Genomic DNA, 19,275 nt, shown 5'->3' with positions numbered 1-19,275 from the left:
AGGTAGATAAACTCCAAACAAAGCTCTCCCCATCGCCCACTGAGTGACTTTATGCTTTTTTATGAGACCCATAGTCAGTGACCATGTCTCGGATCTCTAGTTCACCACAGTCTTGAATCGCTGAGGAATTTGGGATGACAAAACATCTCGAAGCTTCCCAAACGCTGCCCAGCCGAGATGGATTGAGCGGGTAACCTCTTTCTCGAAATTGGATCTACCTAACTGGATTGTGTGACCCAGATAATACATATACATAACAGTTTGATTAATAAAAGTTCATTCCTAAAAGGTGGTATGTATTCACTAGGAAACGCCCAGACTCGTCCGCATACACGATCCTCGTCAACAACATGCGGCTGATGGCTATCCTCGACTGGTGGGAGGCCGCCAACCAGTTCATCATGCAGCCGCCGCCGCCTGCCGTGGACCCCGACTTGCAGCATCTGTGAGAATATCCGATACCTTCATAACATTACGTCGCGCTTTACGCATAACCTATCTCTTTAACACTTCAGGGTTTTTGAGAACTTTTGAAATTACTTGTATAACTGATTCAAATTCAAAATATTTTTATTCAATTAGACTTTTACAAGTACTTTTGAATCGTCAAGAGCTTCTACCAACTGAAAACGTCTTTATGTGAGTTGGGTGATTTTGGGATGGTTAAAAACTTCAAGGTCGGGTGAACAAGAAAACGTCCATCAAAACCTCTTATTAACTACGATCCAATCTAACAACTTCTGAAAATAATTTTAACTTAGGTGGTGTAAGAACCTAAGCGACTATTTTAAAAAATCGGGATTACGTAAGGAAGTAAGGATCGTTTTTCACACAGAGAAGATCTATCGGTGGAGAGTATGGACGGGGAATGGAGCAGGAGCGGCGCGGGCAGCCCGGCGCGGACGGAGGAGGGGGGCGGACAAGTGGAACTCAAGCTGAATGTCACCGATTCCCAACTGGTGTTGGTTGAAGACGCTTCGCTTTGGGACACTAATGCCGTTATATTAAAGGTAAATATTTTCGAGAGTGAAGCCACACGAGGCGTTGTAAGTGTGGTGCCACTGCGTCGCCGCACCGCACGACCGCACGCGCAACGGACTTAGGACCAGAGATCGCAAGGACTCCCCCCTCCCTTTGAAACCTCTGGTCCCAAGTGGTGGTTCATCAGAATCGGTTAAGCTGTTGGGCCGTGAAAAGCTAGCAGACACACTTTCGAATCAATTGAAGATATTATATTATATACAACATTTGGTTGTAGAGTACGACAGTGATCACGTACCGGCCGGCGGACGTGGCCCGGCCGGTGGTGTGCGAGCTGAACGAGTTAGAGGTGTTTTCCTGCGTGCTGGGCCTGGAGGAAGAGACTGCGTTGTCTATTGTGGACCCTGCAGCCGTGCACGCAGCTTTGCACGCAGACAACGTGCTTCACGTGCGTATTCCACACCTGACACTATACGCTTGATTGTTCTAGTTTTGTTAAGGTACTTTGTAATAATTGAGGAATCAAATTTTTTTATGGTTGCTCTTTAATTTTGAAACAGTTTTCAGCAAGACATTGGTTTCTAAAAAACATTTTACCGGTGTCTGAATTTTTTGTATATATTTAATTTTAAGTAGCATGTAAACTGTTTGGGCCTTAATAAAATTAAAAATTAAAATAAAACAATGCATGTGATATACTTTGCTTAGAATTGATAATGGTAAAGTAGAATCCGTAAGTTTTCTTGCTGATCTTTTATTTATTTAGTTTTCCTTGGTATTAAATAGTTATACATACTTTTAAGTTTCCACATGTTGCAGGTAGCAATAGGCACGCTGAACTTGCGTCTATCGTACCACGACATGCGCATGTTCGCGGCCATGCTGCAGTCGCTGCCCGCGCAGGCCAGGGTTGCGCTATCAGGTAATTGATTCAAGTTTCAATCGTTATAGTTTTATGTGTGAGTTTCTTTGCGTTCGGATAGTGGTAGAGCTGTAATTTAGGAGAGCTGTAGTTTGTTCATTGTATTGCCTGCTTTTCGGTCTTTAATCGGATATGCTTTGGAGAGTGTGTCCAGGTGTTTCTCCTTCACACTTCTATCACAGAAAGAAACCGTGAACGGTAGCACCCTTATGTAGTTGACATACAATCTATTCGTACGAAACGTTTTTTTTTTTTTTTTTGAAAACGTTTCTTCTGATACGAACCGCTAAGGTGTGGAATGCCCTTCCGTCGTCAATGTTTCTTGGCACGTACAACCTACATACCTTCAAGGCAATAGTGAATAGGCATGTTTTAGACAAGCGCGCTCCAACTTAGACGTCATCATTGGTTTGCTTAATACAAGCATGATTGTCGCCAGTCATAAAACTATCCGCAATAAAAAAAAAACTAAAAATGGCTCAGTTATTGAATTGAACCTATGTCATAACCTTCGTAGGCAAGTCTGAAGAGCAGACAGCATCGACAGCACCCGCGAACAGCGTGTACATGAGGGCGAGCGCAGGGGTGGGGCCGGGGGTGGCGGCGCCCTACGGCAACGCGGCGGTGGGTGCCTTGCCGCGCTGGCTGCGCTCAGCCAACGCCGTGAAGCCGCCGCCGGAGAAACCTGCGCACTGGGCGCTCAAGGCCATACAGGTATGTCCGACTGTTACTTGAGGATACCATCCATCAGGTGAGTCAATGAGCAGGCAGTAGAGACCGCTGTACTCACTAATAGCTAGTAAATGAGAATGTCCGGGGGCAGTGTGTTGTGGGTACGACCGTGAGATAAGAAAGATCTTCCACCGAGAGGGTGTCATGCTCGGGGCCCCGCTGGTCCGACCGTTATATCTTGGAATTCGTGTACATAGGCTTCAGGGATTAACGCTTTGTTAGTCTGATTCAGGCTCCATAATGAGTGGTCACTGAAGAAACCTGTGATGCCATCTAAAAAAAAAGATTGCTTTCCGACAATACGTAACGTGTTATCGCTGTATGATTCGTGCGTGAGAAGCGCATCTAATGTCAACGTGTGGCGACCGCCACAAGGGTAAGCGTTGGGGTGAGACTGCTGGAGTCGGAAGCGCATCCCAGATCTTGATACTATTTTGACAATGTGTAAATTTTAATAGCGTTTGTCGTGTACCCAGGTGAATGCAGAATGCGTAACGTTGTGCGTGATCGACGACTGCTTGGATTCGGACGTGCCATTACTCGAGGTTTCTTTGGTGGACTTACAAGTAGAACAGGTAGGGTAAACGACCAGCTATTAAATTTGATGTAATTTATACAACTGATTAAAGTGTATCATGTACCTATGTATCGTTTTGGGCAGGATTTACGTAAAGTAGAGGAATCCTTCGAGGATCCCTTGCTGGTGTCGACGCCAGCGAGTGAGCTGGGCGGGACGGGCGCTGCGCAGCCGGCGGGCGGGGCGGGCGGCGGGAAGCTGCGCGCGCAGCTCAGCGCGGACTACTACAACCGCACATTATCCGGCTGGGAGCCCGTCGTAGAACCTTGGAGGTAATTTAATTTGGAGGTTTTGTTTGTAAAAAATATGGAAATAAAGGCTTAACTTTTTTTTTTAAATCTTAAAATAAATTAATCTTTTTCTTTTTCTTTTTTGTCAGCCCTAGCACAGACTATGGTCTATTTGGGCTGCAAAATTCCAAACACCAGTCTGTCTTTTATCTAGTGCTTTGGTCTATACCCATGGGTGAAAAATGTTTCTCTTTAAATTAAGTCTATTACTAAATAAATAAAATAAAATAAATAAAAAAATTGAGACCATCAGTTGTATTTTCCTTTGACATGCTTTCGACTACTTAACCACCTGGCTGCCTGGTGCTCATCGACCGCCCGTTGTGCCAGATCCTTTTTCCCATGGACATGCAAATTGTGAAATCCACTCCCATCGGTGGTGTTCCCACTAGATTATAACATGTGGCGGGCCAATAAATTCTTGAAAGGTCGGCAACGAATCGGCGGTACTTCTGGTGCTGCAAATATTCATAATCACTTAACACCAGTGATCTGCCTGCTCGCTCGCTGGCATTTTTTTTATTTAAAAAAATATCTTTTTTTGAGCAGATTCGACACAAGTTGGGAGTACACTCTATCGAGCGGTTTGTCGCTGGGGCGGGTGCAGGTGGACGTGCGCTCGGCGGACACGCTGGACACCAACGTGACGTCCGCGCTCGTGGACCTCGTGCGACTCGTCCGGCACAACTGGACATCCGACTACTATGCGCCACAGGTATTGATTAGGAAAGTACTAGATAGGTCACTAACAAAATTTCATCGCTTAACTGGCCACGATTGCATACATATACACATATCATCGGCTGCAGGTCAAATTATATCACACATTTATGAAAACGTTCGTATTTTGTATCGTTTCGAGCCACATTAAATAACCCTTATAAGAAAAGATAAATGGGAGAAAAAACCTGACCGAGGAGAAACATCTCGGCTTAAAACGTATGTACCAGTGGTTATCATAAGCTTGAAATCCGTTTAGCGTTGGGGGTAGCGATTGATTTGTTCAAATTGGCATAGTCGCCAACCTCTTGTAAGTGGCACTATAATGAGAAGATATCAATAAACTCATTACTGTGGTCAATCATTTTTCCAATTTGACGGTTCCATCTAGACGGTGACATCGGAACAGTCGCCGAAGGGCAGCCCGTCCGGCCACCGCCGCCGCTCGCCCTTCGTGCCCTACGCGCTGCGCAACCTCACCGGACAGAGGCTGTGGTTCACCACGCTCACCACTACGTCTGATGAGTGAGTTCATTTTTAACCGACTTCCAAAAAGGATGTTCTCAATTCGTCGGAATCTTTTTTTATTTTCTTTTACTTGTGTGAACAGATTGCGCGAGTCAGGCTCGACGGAGACTTGCGGGCCCGACGACTCGTGGGTGATGGTGCGCGGCGGCGACACCGAACCCTTCTCGTTCGGAGCGCGGCGCGCGCGCGGCCGCCACGCCGCCCCCGCGCCCCTGCTGCGTCTCGTCCTGCGGCTGGATGGCTGGGCGCCGCCCGACCCCGTGTGCGTCGACCGTGTGGGCGTGTTCTTCAGGCACATTACACATATGGTAACTGCATGGACCTAAATACCTAAAAACTGTTTTTGTAGCGGGTGTTGAAATTTTTTTTGTGATTATGGCAAAACTAAAAGGAAAGGTTATTATTTTAGCAGTCTATGTATGTTTGTACTTATGTTTGTTCCATCTAGGGTCCAAACTACTGAGCCGAGATGAAAGAGGTGACAAATCGATTTGTTACTATGGTTTGGGTGACAGAAGCTACATTTCATATGAACAAAATCAATTAGCGAAGATAATATGTTAACATAGATTTTTTCAAGGGATTACGACAAAAAGTCTTCTGTTTATTATATAATTATTATTATGTTTTTAAGTAGTTTGAGCCACGTACAATTTTTGCTACGGGATAATTAAACGCAGTTTGCACTATAACGGGTTACGTGTATACAGAAAACCGGTGCAGAGGCCCGCGTAGTACTAGAAGTGTCCCTGGAAGGGTCTGCGCGCAAGCTGGTGACGGTGCGCTCCGCGCTGCAGCTGGTCAACAAGCTGCCCCACCCGGTGGAGCTGAGGCTCGATGCGCCCGCGCAAGGTAACTTTTGGCGTCGATCTGATTGATGTCTTTCTGAACTGAATTTAAAGTATCTGCATCTTTTTCTTTTAACATTTGTTAAAAAGGACCGAAAATGAATTTGTTCATGGGCGACAGTAATACCTAATAACTTAACATCAGGTGATCCGCCTGCTCGTTTTCTATTTTTATTTAAAAAAGTTAAATTAATGACTTAAAATTTTGGTTTTCTTCAAAAAACACTATGCTCAAAGCTGACACCTAAAGTCACGAGGTTTGAGAGTTTTAAATCAAAATAGTTTGTCTTCCTTTTCTTATTACATTGGAAAGAAAAAGATGTGAATACTGTAAAATTTAGTTGGCCATCAGAATCAGTAACTTGATTTACCATTTTTCTTATTTCCTGACTTGAATGATTTTGGTAGTCTTACTTTCAACTTAAAAGTGATTAAAACAATATTAAGTTATGTGTGGGATGTTTAATTTTCTTGATAAAATCGGTCTTGGAATGTTTATCGCATTTGAGAAATATGGGGTAAATTATAAAGTTCGAAATATCTTGAAACTTAGAGTTCAATACATATAAACTAGTTACGTAATACTTATTGGGTTTACTGGGTGTTGAGTGTTAAAATTAATGTAATATTAGCGTATTTATTTTCGATGCCATTCTCTAATACAACCTCAAGAAAACCCGAATTCTCTAAAACCTAGTTTGAAAAAGTTAAAATACTACAACTTATTTTGACAACCTTCCTGACGCAATGGTGAACGCTGTGGTCTTATAACTGGGAAGTCGCGGGGTTAGTTCTCGGCGCGGCCAATTTGGAAGTTTATTATTTCTAAATTGTCTCTGCTCTGGTCTGAAGGGAGGCTATGGCTGTTGCTAGTTACTATATCGGTAAAGCCGTGCTCCCAAGCGATTTAGCGTTCCAGTACCGTGTAGAAAACCGATAAGGGGTATGGGTTTTAATAAAGACTGGCACACCCCTCCCAAGTTAGTCTGCCTGCACTATCTTAGACTTCATCACTTAAATCCAGGTGAGATTGCAGTCAAGGGCTAACTTAATAGAATTAAAAAGAATAGTAGCCTCAAATTGCCATAAAATGGAGTGTACCCCCATATGACTTAAATGGATGATATGGTACGCTAGAGCGTGCGCTGTGGAGCACGCTGCAGGCGTGGAGCGCGGCGGCGCACGTGCGCGCGGCGTGCGCGGGCCTGCAGCGCCGCGCCGCGCTGTCTGCGTGCCTGGCGCGCCCGGCGCCTAACGTCCCCATATTTGTCAACTGCGGTGAATAGTAGAGCCCGGAGCATTCCAAAACGCCACAATAATGATGATGATGGAGTCATTTTATTGCCCGTGGAACTTCGGCTGCTGCCTTGACATGGCCACGATAGTCCTACTCTTTCAATGTCTGCTTCAATGGACCCCCTCCAGAAAAAATAAGAAACGGGACACTTTTAGATTCACTAAAGATCGGTGTTAAAATATGTGAAAACCACGCGCAAAATTTTACTTGGTGCATATTCGTATTTAAATTCTATTAAGTCGCTTTTTTAATAACAAATCTTATAAGTTGATTATTTATTGGAGCGACTTGGAATGTGAATGGGCTGTTCATCAAGAGGTAGTTGTTGCGTCAGCGTACATCGCGCTTTTCAGAAAGTATCCCTAGTCGTTGCCTTAGCTGTTGTCTGTTCATTGAAATTGTATTGTTTGTATTTATTTCAGTTATTTCTAGCAAATTCCATCAAAAGCTGCCTACAAACCATGTATTCATAAAATAAGCCACAAATCACTATTACATTTTCATATGCGCTTTGGTGCTCTAAGGCTGGCCGCATATTGTAAGAATTTGTGTGTCAGGAATCTTTCTGACGCAAGCTGGAATCTGCACATCCCGGCATAGTAAATTTTTTCGTTCCGGTGATTCTGAGCTCAGCGTGTGATAGCGCAAGCCTATATAATTATTAAAAGAACACTGATATTGAATCATATTTCTGATGGTCTTATAAAAATAGTATTGAGATCGCATCTTTTGACATTCTGATTGGACAAATTTTTGATCTCCGGTTGTCGTGCGATTGGGTAAAATTCTGACAGTTTACAGAGTGCCATTCGGCGCGGGTTATATTTCTCTCTGACAAGCAAATTCTTTGTATGCGATCGGTTTGGAAAAAGAATATTTGCCAAATGCTTTAACAATTTATTTTTTTATTAACTACAACACCAGTTGGAAGTGATAAGAATAGGAATGAATTTCCGCAAGTGACTTCTTAGTTGGTTTATAGTGCTTCAATACATTTTTAATATATAGATTTTTCGATACTAACTAATCAGGCTATCTAAACAGTGCGGCTAGAGCATACACACAGCAGAGGTGAAGGGAACTATAAGAGTGAGAAAATAATTCTTTCCTTGGTTGATTTTTTCTAGGTAGGTATTAGCTCAAGTAGGTAGGAGTGTTCGGTCCATATAATATATTTATTCATGATTTGGGTGCATTATAAAGTGGGTGTCGCTGCGCAGGGCCATGGAGCGTGGGCGGCGCGCGCAGCGTTTCCGTGGGCGCGGGCGAGCGCTGGGCGGCGCCGCTGGTGGCGCGGCCGGGCGCCGTGTGGGCGCGCCCGCTGCTGCGCGCCCACACGGCGCCCGTGCCAGCGCTGCCGCCCGCGCCCGTCGACTGGCGCGCCGCGGCCGCCGCGGCCGAGCGCGCGCTTTTGCACCACGAGTGTCGAGCGCCGCATGACTACGTCTACAGGTATGCTGGTATTGGTCAGGAGCACGCGTTACTTTACAGCGATGCGAAATCGCATACCGCGTCAGAGGTTACAAAAAACTTTGTTGAAGTCACAAGGGACAATAAGCTTACAATCTGTATAACGTGCAGGGACAGCAAATAACACGTACAACTACACAACACCACACAAATCTTCTCAAGCATACTCAAAGCAAAGCAAAACTTACAGTGCAGATCTAAAAAGTATAAACTGGACATTATAAAATACAATTGATAAAATAGTTTGCTAGTTTTATTAAAACTAAAAACATAATTTTTTTAATAGATTTTGCTGCGTCATAGTCAGAGAGCGCTTCCCCCCAGACCGCGGGGAACTATTGGCAGGACACACGCTTACGCTTGTACCGGCACTGCGTCTGGAGAATCTGCTGCCTCTGGAACTACAGTACCGCGCAGACCACGTGGTCGGCACGCTCGCTCCCGCCAGTACTCAGCCATTCCACCAGGTACCACTTTCCAGACAACTTAGCAGGTCACACATAATTACATCACATTATATGAATCATAATTTGAACTTAACTGTGAAAGATGCCTTGAAGTAAGAATATCCTCAATGGCATCATGAAACACATCCGAAAATTCATTGTAACTCAGTGAGGTAGGAGTCCAAAACGGTCATTATGCTTAGTTGTAAATACTATATTGCACAAGTAAGAAGTCATACAAAAGGCAGACTGCAGATTCGAAAACGTTATCTACCAGTCGACATTGACGGTCTTGAAATTTGAACGGTTGTGAAGACGTACATCGCTTATGCTATTTGAAAAACTCGAAATTACAGCTTTCGTTCGAAAATTAAATGTTGGAGAAATTTTGAGTCGGAGCTGAATTCACATATTTTTCTATGTTTTATTATGAGATAGGCTTGCGCTTGATGACAGTCATGCCTAATAAAAAGCAGTGTTGAGGTCTAGCTTGAAGCGCGCTTGTCTAAAAAAGGCCTATTCACTCTTGCCTTGAAGATATTTGGGCATGCCATACTTTAACTGCAGTTTGTATCAGAAACATTGAACAAAAACATTTTGTATGTGTAGATTCGATGTCGACCACATAAAGCGTGCCAACGTGAACGGTTTCTCGCTGTTCTGTGATAGAATGATATTCTCGAAACTGTCAATATTTCCATTAGGTGAATGTGGAGGAGGGAGTGGAACTGTGCGTGAAACTGGAGGGTTTCGGATGGTCGACAGCGCTGAGCGTGGGCGGCGCAACCAGCTCGGGCTCGTTCTCCGCGCGCCTCAAGCTGCGCGACCAGCGCAGTCGCAGGCTGTACCTGAACGCGAGGGTCACTGTCAAGAAGACCGATGGCATCAAGGTATCGACGCCGATCTTCTTCTTTCCCTTGCCCTTGTCCCATTTCATTAGGGATTGGCCCTCCTTGTACTTAAGTGCCAAAATTTTCTGTCCTGGGTTGTCATTGGCGAGATATTAAGGGCTTTTTAACGTCCCTCTCAACATTTGGACCAAAGTTCACCAAAGTTATGTCAAAGTGATCCGGTATAATGGTACATTTTTACGCGCAGTCGAAGCACGTTTTACGAATCTACGTCGGCTGTAAAGACTATGCAAAATTGGATAGTGTGTTTCGTGTCCACTATGGCTTTTGGTTGCCTTTAAAGACTGTCAATTGCCTACGGAAAATTTCGCCGTGTCCTTAAGCAACACTATTTTTTGGTATTTTCTAAATTAAAACCTCCAAATTGGAAGTAGATATGATCAGTATTTGTGCATTCCATGCTATAAAGCACAAGCTTAACGTCAGTTTAAACTGTATCTAAAGTTTTGTGACAAGATCCGATATGTTGGTCAGTATGCTATGTTTATATTTATGTAGTAGTAGTAGTAGTTGGCTATATTTATGTAGTGATATCATAGACTACAGAGGATTTTATTATGATATGATGTTAGGTGTCGATCTCAGCCGCCTACTGGATCGTGAACCGCACGGGGCTGCCTCTGGTAGTGCGCGCGGAGGGCGGCGCGGAAGCGGCGGGGCAGTTCTCCGAGCACGAGGTGGCGCGCATGGTGGCGCCGCTGCCCTTCTCCTTCGCTGACGGGGACGGGCCTACGGTCTCCCTGCGACTCGGAGCTGGGCTTTCCTGTTCCTCCGAGGTATGCGCCTTGGCCTTGACCCTTCTTTTTCAGGTCTTCCAAATTCACTACAGAAAATCAAAAAATCGAATCGAACAGTTTTTTGCTAGGATTTTTAAGAGTTCCTATATCCATACACTTTCTCCAAACAGAAGTCTGTACCTCTTTTCTTGTTTTACAGTGTAGTTGTTCTATTTCACGAAGTCTTCTCACCTTAATCAGTATAATAAGTATCAGCATAATTGTGCGCATGATGTTAACCGCGTCGCGGTTGAGCGCCACGCACACTAAAATGAAATGTACAACATTGTAAATATTCCAGTGGTGCTCGCCCTTCGGATTGGGGCCGGGCGTCACCGTCAAGCGGCTGGAGTGTCGCGGCGGCGAGTGCGGCGAGCGCGGCGAGCGCGCGTTCGCGGTGGGCGTGGCCGTGCGCGCGGGCCGCGGCCGCTACCGCCGCACCAACGTCGTGACGCTCACGCCGCGCTACCAGCTGCACAACAACACCGAGCACTGCCTGCAGTTCGCGCAGAAGTGCACCGCCACTACGCTCGTGAGTACACACACCTATAGTCTTAGTCTAATAACCTTCTAAAGACTTGGAGAAATAATTGTCAGATCGTGAAATTGTTCGGTTGTAATCAAACTTCTAAGTAAAAACTTAAACTTCCTTGTAGAAAAATAATGTCAAAAACGGAAACCAGGATCAGAAGCGAAATCTAAACAATTTAATCTGCGTTAGACCCTTTAGGGATCACCGACTATTAATACATGTCTTGTCGTTAATATTTTTCTTGTCAAATGTTCCTCAATATTAACAACTACTCATTAATTCATTTATATATTTTTATTCAATCAGTAATCCATTGTACCGTATCTGACGATAAACCCTAATACCTATACTATTAAACGTTTCCCCATTTATCATAGTAGTGTAGAAACATCCATAATCACATGAGATAACGTTTTGCATGAATAGGGAGTGTATGGTCTTGCCCGCCAGAACGATCCGGGCGCGATGGCCACGCACGTGTCGGCCGTGGCGGGCTGCTACCTGCCGTGGCACTGGGCGCGCTGGGACCGCGACCTGCTGCTGTGCGTGCGCGTGCTGGTGTCGGCCGCCGACGCGCGCGCGCTTACCGCGTGGTCCGGGGGGTTCAGGATTGACACGGCACGGAGCTTGCATGTCGCTTGCAGGTACGAGTATGACTAAACCACATTATTTTTGATAAAAAATAATGTGGTTATTAAGCCTAAGGATGTTGGTCACCATTTTTACTTCTAGATATAGAAGTAAAAATGGTGACCAACATCCTTAGGCTTATCGTACTTTTGACGCGTTTCCGTATGGATTTGACTCGTACTCGTCGTCGTCGATTTGGCTCGGGATTAAACTCCCCGGACAGGAACCCGACGTCTTATTCACTAGGCTTTATCCCTATCGCATTTCGCATTCTTTGCTGTTCAAATTCGGCGTCAAATGGTGGGTGCTCTCATCATACCACTGTGCATAATGGGACCAAGAGGGGTCTTCCAACGCTTCGCTTTTGGGTGTGACGTCCGACAGCCGACACCATTCTAGACCGAGGTGCTAGAATGGCGTTAGCTGTTTACGGAACTATGTGCTCTATCCGTTGCCACTTCAGCTTCGCAACCCGTTTAGCTGTCTCAGTTACTCTCCTACGGATCTCTTTTACGAAGTTTTGTGTGGTGTCAGGGAAAGCGGTGGCGCGTACCATATCCTGCGCGTGGAGGTGGTGGCTCAGGGTGCCACGCTGCTGGTGGTGCTGACGGACGCGCGCGCCGCGCCGCCACCGCTGCGCATCGACAACTACGCGCCCGTGGCCATCATGTTCCATCAGGTACGAGATACACATAGTGCCGATATATAACAAGATGGCGCTAGTAGAAATCTGAATCGCGCTTGAATCGCGCTTGCTTTAACATTTTTTGAAAGCATAAAGAGTCTTCGTGCATTTGACTAATTTGTATATCTCTTAGCCCTATTTTTAAGTTTACGTATTTAATAATCACCATTTTGACAATTTATTTGTCAAATTTGACAATTGACAAGTAAAATTTTGACTTTACCGTTTGCTTTCCTTACTCTTGGCATCCACATCTTTGCACCTTGGAAGCCATCATAGACTCTCTCCAACGGAATCAAGTGAAGTTAATATTTAATCCGCCCACGTCGTAAAGGGTTTACGACGTGGGCGGATTAAATATTAAGGTTAAGGAAAGTTTCGGTGGTATGTCATAAACATGTACGAAAAATAGTGTGGGTGTGTGTGTGCTGATTCAACCTTATAGGATATATAGGATTCAACCCACCTCCCATAACGGTTAGCTGAATTATGGGGGTGCCTTCTCAGTACTCGTTGTTGTGGTGATTTCTCACCTCTATACAACATGTTTCCTCTCCACTCCTTCATCCCTGTCCTTTTCTAGGTCATATGTCACGCTTATGTGAGATCTCACAGGGCGTTGTAGGCCCTCCTCGGATCAGAGCTTCCGTCTTGCAGGTGGGGTGCACGGAGGAGTGCGTGGTGGGCGCGGGCGCGCGCGCGCGCTGGGCGCTGCCGGAGCCGGAGGGCGCGTGCGCGCTGGCGCTGCGCGCGCCGGGCGGCCCGCGCCTTTCGCTGCCACTGCACGCGCTGCACGACACGCACACGTTGCTCTACCAGAACTTCATTTACGTGGCGTTCGTCGCCACCGCCACCGCCGCGTCCGCTGGGAGGTACGTACTACGTACGGACTAATGCATGGAGGAGTGCTGATTAATATCAGGCCCGGCTCATTTGGTCAGTGGGCTTCCACTGACTAACTACTAGTAGGTCAATGAGTAACTTTTTTCATAAATTTTCAAGTTTTTTTCAAGTTTACAATGGGTGACTCGAATGAAATTGTGACCGATTTGGGTTCACTTTGAAAATTAGTGCTTTGTTTTAGAGCTGAATTTGCTCGTTTCTAAACATCATGACCTAGTGAATTAAAATGAATGATTGTCAAGGTGTAAGATAGTTATATTAGATGTTTTGTTGTGTAACAGCGACGGCACGCCCACCGACACCGCATCGCCCGAGTCAGATGTTCTCGTGCTAGAAGTGCCTCTCGGTTCCACCCGCGTGCAACTCGCACGCAAACGATACGGTGACAGGTGAGTTTATATCTTATCTGAATGGAGCTAGCAAAGGGCGCTCTCTCTAGCACAGTGGTATAGGAGTGAAAAGGACGCACTATGCTTGTGATTGGTCAGTTAGTGTGACCAATCGCCATAAATGTAAGTGTGGGTTTATATTGCTCAGTACAAAACATTCACACTACACTCACAATCTTGGACAGTTAAGAGTAAATTTTGGTCGCAACGTGAACGTGTCCTATGTCCGTTACCTGAGACCAATGACGTGCGATTTCTTAAAAAGTAAAAATATTATTCTGTTAGAATTAAAATAAGTTTTGTATAAAGTTTTAATAAATACTTTAAAAGCAAATGTGTAACATAATGTGTGTGGCAGGTGTCAGCTGTGGCGCCGCGGGCCGAACGACCAGCTCATCCACGAAGGCAGCTCCCCGCCGCAGCCCACCGATGCTCTTTCCGACGACACCACGCTGTCGCCGCACGCTCTGGTATTCTATTTAACTCTGCTTTTGATATTTCACTAATAAAACTTATTTGCGTGGCTGAGGACTAGTTCGAACACGGAGGGGTTCGCGTGAATACCCAACTATGGGCATCTACTGCGACAAGATTTTCCTATTCGTTCATACCCATACAGCTACTCGATTAGTGGTTATTGGGTGTTTGTGCAATTTGGATTTGTTTAGCGTTTCTTGTCCTAAATATTAAATAGACTCCTATTCTAGTGATTTAATATTAGATGAATGTGATAGGTGCTGGATATCGAGGAGGCGGCCCCGCGGCCGGGGCGCGCGGCGCCACTGGTGCTGCGGCGCGCGGACCCGCGGCGCGCCTCGACGCAGGCGTGGCGGCTGCTGCGCGAGCCCCGCGGCGCCGCGCGCATGGCGTGCGCGCACGCCAACCTGTGCGTGCAGCCCGAACACGGCCTCATGGGGCTCGCACCCGGTACGTATATCATGTCCCGATACGCGTCAACTGCTGGACGTAGTTCTCTCATAAGGAATTAATTAAATATATTAAATATACTTCCAAACGCAGCATGGTCTCAAAAGAGTCCATTATTTCAAATGTTTATTTTGGTCAGCGTGTCGGTCAGCTTGCTCGGTATATTGTTGAGACGTGTGCGGTGTGTGGTGTGCAGGCGGGCGCGTGGTGCTGGGGCTGCCGGGCGCGGCGCGCGGCGCGGGCGTGCCGCCGGAGCAGGCGGTGGCGTGGCACACGCTGCGGCCCGGCTCCGGCCGCCTCGCCGTCACGCTGTGCGCCGACGGGCCCACGCGCCTCGTGCGCATCGTAGACCAGGCCAACCCCGTAAGTGCTCTCATGGATATTTAGCAAAAACAAAATTCAGACTCAGGGGACACTCGTCAGAAGCGAAGCTTATACAGTACTACCACTGTTTCGGCCCATCAGCGAGACCAAAACTCGAGTAAGTCTTCAAAAGAGGTTATGCCTCTTCTCGGCGGCGGTAACGGTGTCGATTTAGATTTCAATCGAAGGAACCACAGATATAGATTTCAAAGAAATCAGTCTAACAACAAAAAAACAAAATCTCTGAAAGACTTCTGTATCCTTGAAATACGCCCCAAATTAGCAACAATATACTGCGTACACAGGACTGCAAACTACTGGACAGCTGTGAGGAGGACGGAGAATCCGAAGAGGCCTCACTCGCGCCGCTGGGGACGCGCGAGTGGGGCGTGCGGCTGACGCTTGGCGGGCTGTCCGTGTCGCTGGTGGCGCGCTGGCCGCCTGCGGAGCTGCTGTACGCGCACTTTGCGGCCGTGCGGCTGGACGCGGCGCGTGCACACAACACGGCGCATCTCGCGCTCACCGTCGACTCCATGCAGTGGGACAACCAGGTCAGTAGTCTAGCTACAGGAAGTGGCTACAGGACAGCTATGAGAAGGAGGGGGCATCGGGCATACGGCTGAGGCCGGGCGGGTTGTCCATGTCGCCAATAGAGGAATTTTGTGAGATGGTCCCATATTTTTTTAGATCTGAGTCCTTGATTCTGATGCTGCAGGATAACAACTCACCTAAATTATGGAGGAATTGTTGATAGTAGCTGAATATTGCAGATACCAAGTGACGATTACAAAATTTAACTCCAAGTCCCAATTACTCAACCACGATGATGGAGACTCCTAAACTTTAGATATTCAGGAATTGTTGGTGAAGGCCTAGGGCCGTCGTGGAAGTCCACGAGATCAAAGGCGTGACACTAGTGTCTCTGTTTATACTGCGACATGAGCGAGCATGGGTTCTGAGCAGTTGCCGAGCACGCCCAGCCCCGTGCTGCTGCACTGCCTGCCGGAGCGCTCGGGCAGCACGAGCGGCGCGGGCGGCTCGGGCGCGACGCTGCCCGCGCTGCACGTGTCGCTGGAGCTGCAGCGCGCGCCGCCGCGCAACTACAACGCCGTGTACTTCAACCACTTCGTCGTCGCGCTCCGCCCCATCGCCGTCAGGCTCGATGAGAGGTACGTCTCCCGACCAGATGTGTTGGAACGTGTGTGTGTAGTGCAAACGAACCATTACTATGTGCATTCTACCAATTCTTGTTTATCTGTGACATTTGTAGTCTATAATATTTTTGACAGTCAAATGTAATTCTACCCTATTCTCTCTGATGACTTCAGTCATCGGGTTCGAAAATAGTCTGCTATTTCTGACTGACAGCCAGCCTCTGACATTTATATTTAAAGTACTCTTCAATCGTATGACAGGACGATTCGTAGTTTTCATACTAACAGAATAACATTAATTAGAAAGAAGAAAGAAAGAAAAATTGTTTATTTGGTGCCACAAAAAGTACAGATAAAATAACAATTGCTCGAAATAAGATGTGTGGTACCAAAATGAACTCCACTCAGCATTAGCTGCGCGTGTGTCGGGAACGCAGGACAGCGCTGAACTTGCGTGGAGCCGGACGTTTCAGACAGTACATAAGATGAGATAGGATATAAGTAAGTAGTTATTGATATAAGTAATGGATTGAACAGATTGATCCTGCTGATGTGGTCGTGGGTGGAGACGGGCGCGGGCGCAGGCGGGGCAGGCGGCGCGGGCGCGGCGGCGGGCGAGGCCGAGGACGCGGAGGAGCCGGACGAGGCGGAGTTCGAGACGCGACGCGTGCTGCACGAGCTGACCGCGCTGCACGCCACCCGATACTACTTCGCGCTTATCAAGATCATACCCAGTCAGGTACTGTACTATCGCCGTCGCCGAAGTTACGCCGATGTACTGCGCAGAAAAATTATTTTTGAATAGCGAGGAAACATCCCAGCCAATCATAGCGTACGTCCATCTGCTATAGGCCGATGCCTACGCGCCAATTATACCCGAGCACTCAACTAATACTAATTAACACGAGTCTCTATTGTAATTGTGTTTGAAATCTTAGCGTGAAGCAAATAAGATATAACTGTATACTGTATAGGTATAGTTACTCTGTATTTTCGGCTGTATTATTTTAACAGCATCAATGTTTATCGTAGATCCGGCTGTCGATGTTCACGGCGAACAAGCTGGAAGGTGAGCTCAGCACGCTAAAGCGTCGGCTGGGGTTGACATTCATCCGCTTCGAGGACGCGGCCGTGGAGCTGGAGCCCTTCGTGCGCGCGCACTCCTTCGACACCGCCGCCTGCCTCGCCAGGCAGCTGCTGCAGCACTTCAAGGATGTGAGTCATTGTTTTCTCTCCCACTTGCCCGGAAATTGCTTTATTATTTTTAAAAAAAACACCGTCAATCAATCGTATGTACGTATATGATGCACTGTGATGCCATGCTTCCAGAGTCTATAAATTATTAGCTCAACCCAAATCTTAGTTCGAAAAAGTATATAGCCTTCCAAAGAGCTAAAGCTACGAGGGTCCCAAATGCGCCCAGGTCTGAGAAGACCAACATTTCCTTTTGTCAAAAGAATCAATTAGAATCATTATGTGGTCTTCGTCGCTAACCGATAGCTGTCCGATGTATCTGGTAAGTGTTTTATATACGGCTTGATGTTGTCAGGAGTTGAAATGGCAAGCCGCGAAGATCCTGGGCTCGGTGGATTTCTTGGGCAACCCGCTGGGCTTCGTGGCGGACGTGTCGGAGGGCGTGTCCGGGCTGCTGCTGGAGGGCAACGTGGGCGCTCTGCTCAAGAACGTCACCCACGGGATATCCAACTCTGCTGCTAAAGTCACAGGTGATATTCTTCCTTGTATCCTTAATCTTATCGTCTACTTTGGCAAAAGTCAAAGTGCGCTCTATAGGTTTCAACCTAAGAGAACGAGATTTCGGCTCTTACGTTTAATGTTTAATGTTATATTAACGTTGGTAAATCACTAAGCTATGACTTTGCCATTTATCAGTAAGTGTATAATTGAGTGTGTTGTGTAGAGACACTGGGCGACGGCTTGGAGCGCGTGGTGGGCGACGAGGCTCACGAGGAGACGCGGCGCCGCATCCGATCGGGCGCGGCGGGCGCGCACATCGCGGCCGGCTTCCGCGGCCTTGGCCTCGGGATATTAGGTGACTATTCACTTTTTCTCTTTGGTTTTTGTTCTTCTATCATTTTGGAAACCATTCTCCTGTGTTTCTTTCGTTATTGAAATAAGTGTGAATCAAACACAAGCATTAGGCATGCACTGATTTATTATTTCCACATAACAGGATACCATATATATTTCTTACCTACCCTCACAATAAGTTTTTCAAAAAAAAATATTTTTTTTCAAGTTGAAACGTCGGCAGTTTCACGATTAAAAGCGTATCTAAGATCGCCACTAAGTTGTTTCTCTGTGACGGTTGTGTGTGCCGCGTGTGCAGGCGGCATGACGTCGCTGGTGAAGCACAGCTACGAGGGCGCGGCGGCGGAGGGCGTGGCGGGCTTCTTCGCGGGCGTGGGCAAGGGGCTCGTGGGCACCGTCACCAAGCCCGTCATCGGCGTGCTGGACCTCGCCACGGAGACGGCGGCGGCGCTGCGGGACACGTCGCGCCGCGCGGGCTCGACGCCGCAGCGCGCGCGCGCGCCGCGCCTCGCCGCCGCCGCCGCCGCGCCGCTGCCGAGATACTGCCCGGAACTAGCCGCAGGTATGTCTTAGTGGTTCTATTGATTTAATTACTATTGCTACTAGAATACCTACCTGTCTGCACACTGTTTGTGTGAAGTTGAGCATGCTTGAGGTCTGAGTGAAGCCAATTGAGCGGGAAAGGGACAACGCTATGTGTTAGCAACATCAGCGCTTGCTCGCGAGACATCAAGTAGTAATTGAGTGAAAGTGGCGCAGCAGTACCGGTCGCCGTGCCATTACGGTCTTGACCTCAATGTTCTAATATAATAAAGTCAATTCAGATACTAGTCTGGATTAAAACCTAAAATGGCTACCATAAAGCCTCGAAAATAGAAACAACAAATACAAATGAAAACAATGCAAATAAAAATCTTGTATCTTGTATCTTGTATCTTGTATGTAGGTGCAGCGCTACTGCTGGCCCTGCCGTCGGAGCCCGGCGAGCGCTTCCTGGCGTACCGCATCGTGCGCGACACGCCGCACGACATCCGCGCGCTGCTGTCCGACTCGTATCTGCGCATCGTCACTTGCAAGCACACCACGCCGCAAGTCGTCATGGAAACGCATTTAAGGTATCTCATCTTGTCAGGATTAATCATAAA

General features: G+C 47.0%; 1 protein-coding gene and 2 long non-coding RNA genes across 6 annotated transcripts in view; 1 reads left to right on the top strand and 2 right to left on the bottom strand.

Moving 5' to 3' along the window:
• Window positions 1-19,275, bottom strand: part of LOC123881079 — a 283,317-nt gene that overhangs the window by 8,128 nt on the left and 255,914 nt on the right. The window lies entirely within an intron of this gene.
• Window positions 1-19,275, top strand: part of LOC123881039 (vacuolar protein sorting-associated protein 13D) — a 59,965-nt gene that overhangs the window by 31,388 nt on the left and 9,302 nt on the right. For all 4 annotated transcript variants that reach the window (XR_006799399.1, XM_045929566.1, XM_045929567.1 and 1 more), the window contains 31 exons: window positions 308-445; window positions 836-1,010; window positions 1,259-1,429; window positions 1,801-1,903; window positions 2,421-2,617; window positions 3,112-3,210; window positions 3,297-3,484; window positions 4,052-4,217; window positions 4,614-4,747; window positions 4,833-5,058; window positions 5,461-5,602; window positions 8,116-8,347; window positions 8,652-8,832; window positions 9,516-9,701; window positions 10,295-10,498; window positions 10,800-11,030; window positions 11,481-11,674; window positions 12,195-12,339; window positions 13,003-13,217; window positions 13,530-13,637; window positions 13,996-14,107; window positions 14,372-14,564; window positions 14,761-14,927; window positions 15,233-15,478; window positions 15,891-16,096; window positions 16,619-16,820; window positions 17,114-17,296; window positions 17,631-17,805; window positions 18,000-18,131; window positions 18,429-18,692; window positions 19,077-19,245. Coding sequence is in view for 3 of the 4 variants with exons in the window: in XM_045929566.1 (XP_045785522.1) it covers window positions 308-445; window positions 836-1,010; window positions 1,259-1,429; window positions 1,801-1,903; window positions 2,421-2,617; window positions 3,112-3,210; window positions 3,297-3,484; window positions 4,052-4,217; window positions 4,614-4,747; window positions 4,833-5,058; window positions 5,461-5,602; window positions 8,116-8,347; window positions 8,652-8,832; window positions 9,516-9,701; window positions 10,295-10,498; window positions 10,800-11,030; window positions 11,481-11,674; window positions 12,195-12,339; window positions 13,003-13,217; window positions 13,530-13,637; window positions 13,996-14,107; window positions 14,372-14,564; window positions 14,761-14,927; window positions 15,233-15,478; window positions 15,891-16,096; window positions 16,619-16,820; window positions 17,114-17,296; window positions 17,631-17,805; window positions 18,000-18,131; window positions 18,429-18,692; window positions 19,077-19,245 (5,484 nt within the window). In the remaining variant the exon portion in view is untranslated. The remainder of the gene's footprint in view (window positions 1-307; window positions 446-835; window positions 1,011-1,258; window positions 1,430-1,800; window positions 1,904-2,420; window positions 2,618-3,111; window positions 3,211-3,296; window positions 3,485-4,051; window positions 4,218-4,613; window positions 4,748-4,832; window positions 5,059-5,460; window positions 5,603-8,115; window positions 8,348-8,651; window positions 8,833-9,515; window positions 9,702-10,294; window positions 10,499-10,799; window positions 11,031-11,480; window positions 11,675-12,194; window positions 12,340-13,002; window positions 13,218-13,529; window positions 13,638-13,995; window positions 14,108-14,371; window positions 14,565-14,760; window positions 14,928-15,232; window positions 15,479-15,890; window positions 16,097-16,618; window positions 16,821-17,113; window positions 17,297-17,630; window positions 17,806-17,999; window positions 18,132-18,428; window positions 18,693-19,076; window positions 19,246-19,275) is intronic.
• Window positions 6,345-19,275, bottom strand: part of LOC123881081 — a 26,389-nt gene continuing 13,458 nt past the window's right edge. Inside the window, exons 2-3 of the long non-coding RNA XR_006799406.1 lie at window positions 8,510-8,518; window positions 6,345-6,355 (exon numbers count right to left, since the gene is read on the bottom strand). This is a non-coding gene — a long non-coding RNA (uncharacterized LOC123881081). The remainder of the gene's footprint in view (window positions 6,356-8,509; window positions 8,519-19,275) is intronic.

The sequence above is a fragment of the Maniola jurtina genome, chromosome 3, assembly GCF_905333055.1.
Source record: "Maniola jurtina chromosome 3, ilManJurt1.1, whole genome shotgun sequence".
Classification (NCBI taxonomy): domain Eukaryota; kingdom Metazoa; phylum Arthropoda; class Insecta; order Lepidoptera; family Nymphalidae; genus Maniola; species Maniola jurtina.
Note: the sequence above shows the minus strand (reverse complement) of the source record. Positions and strands in the feature narration are given on the sequence as shown.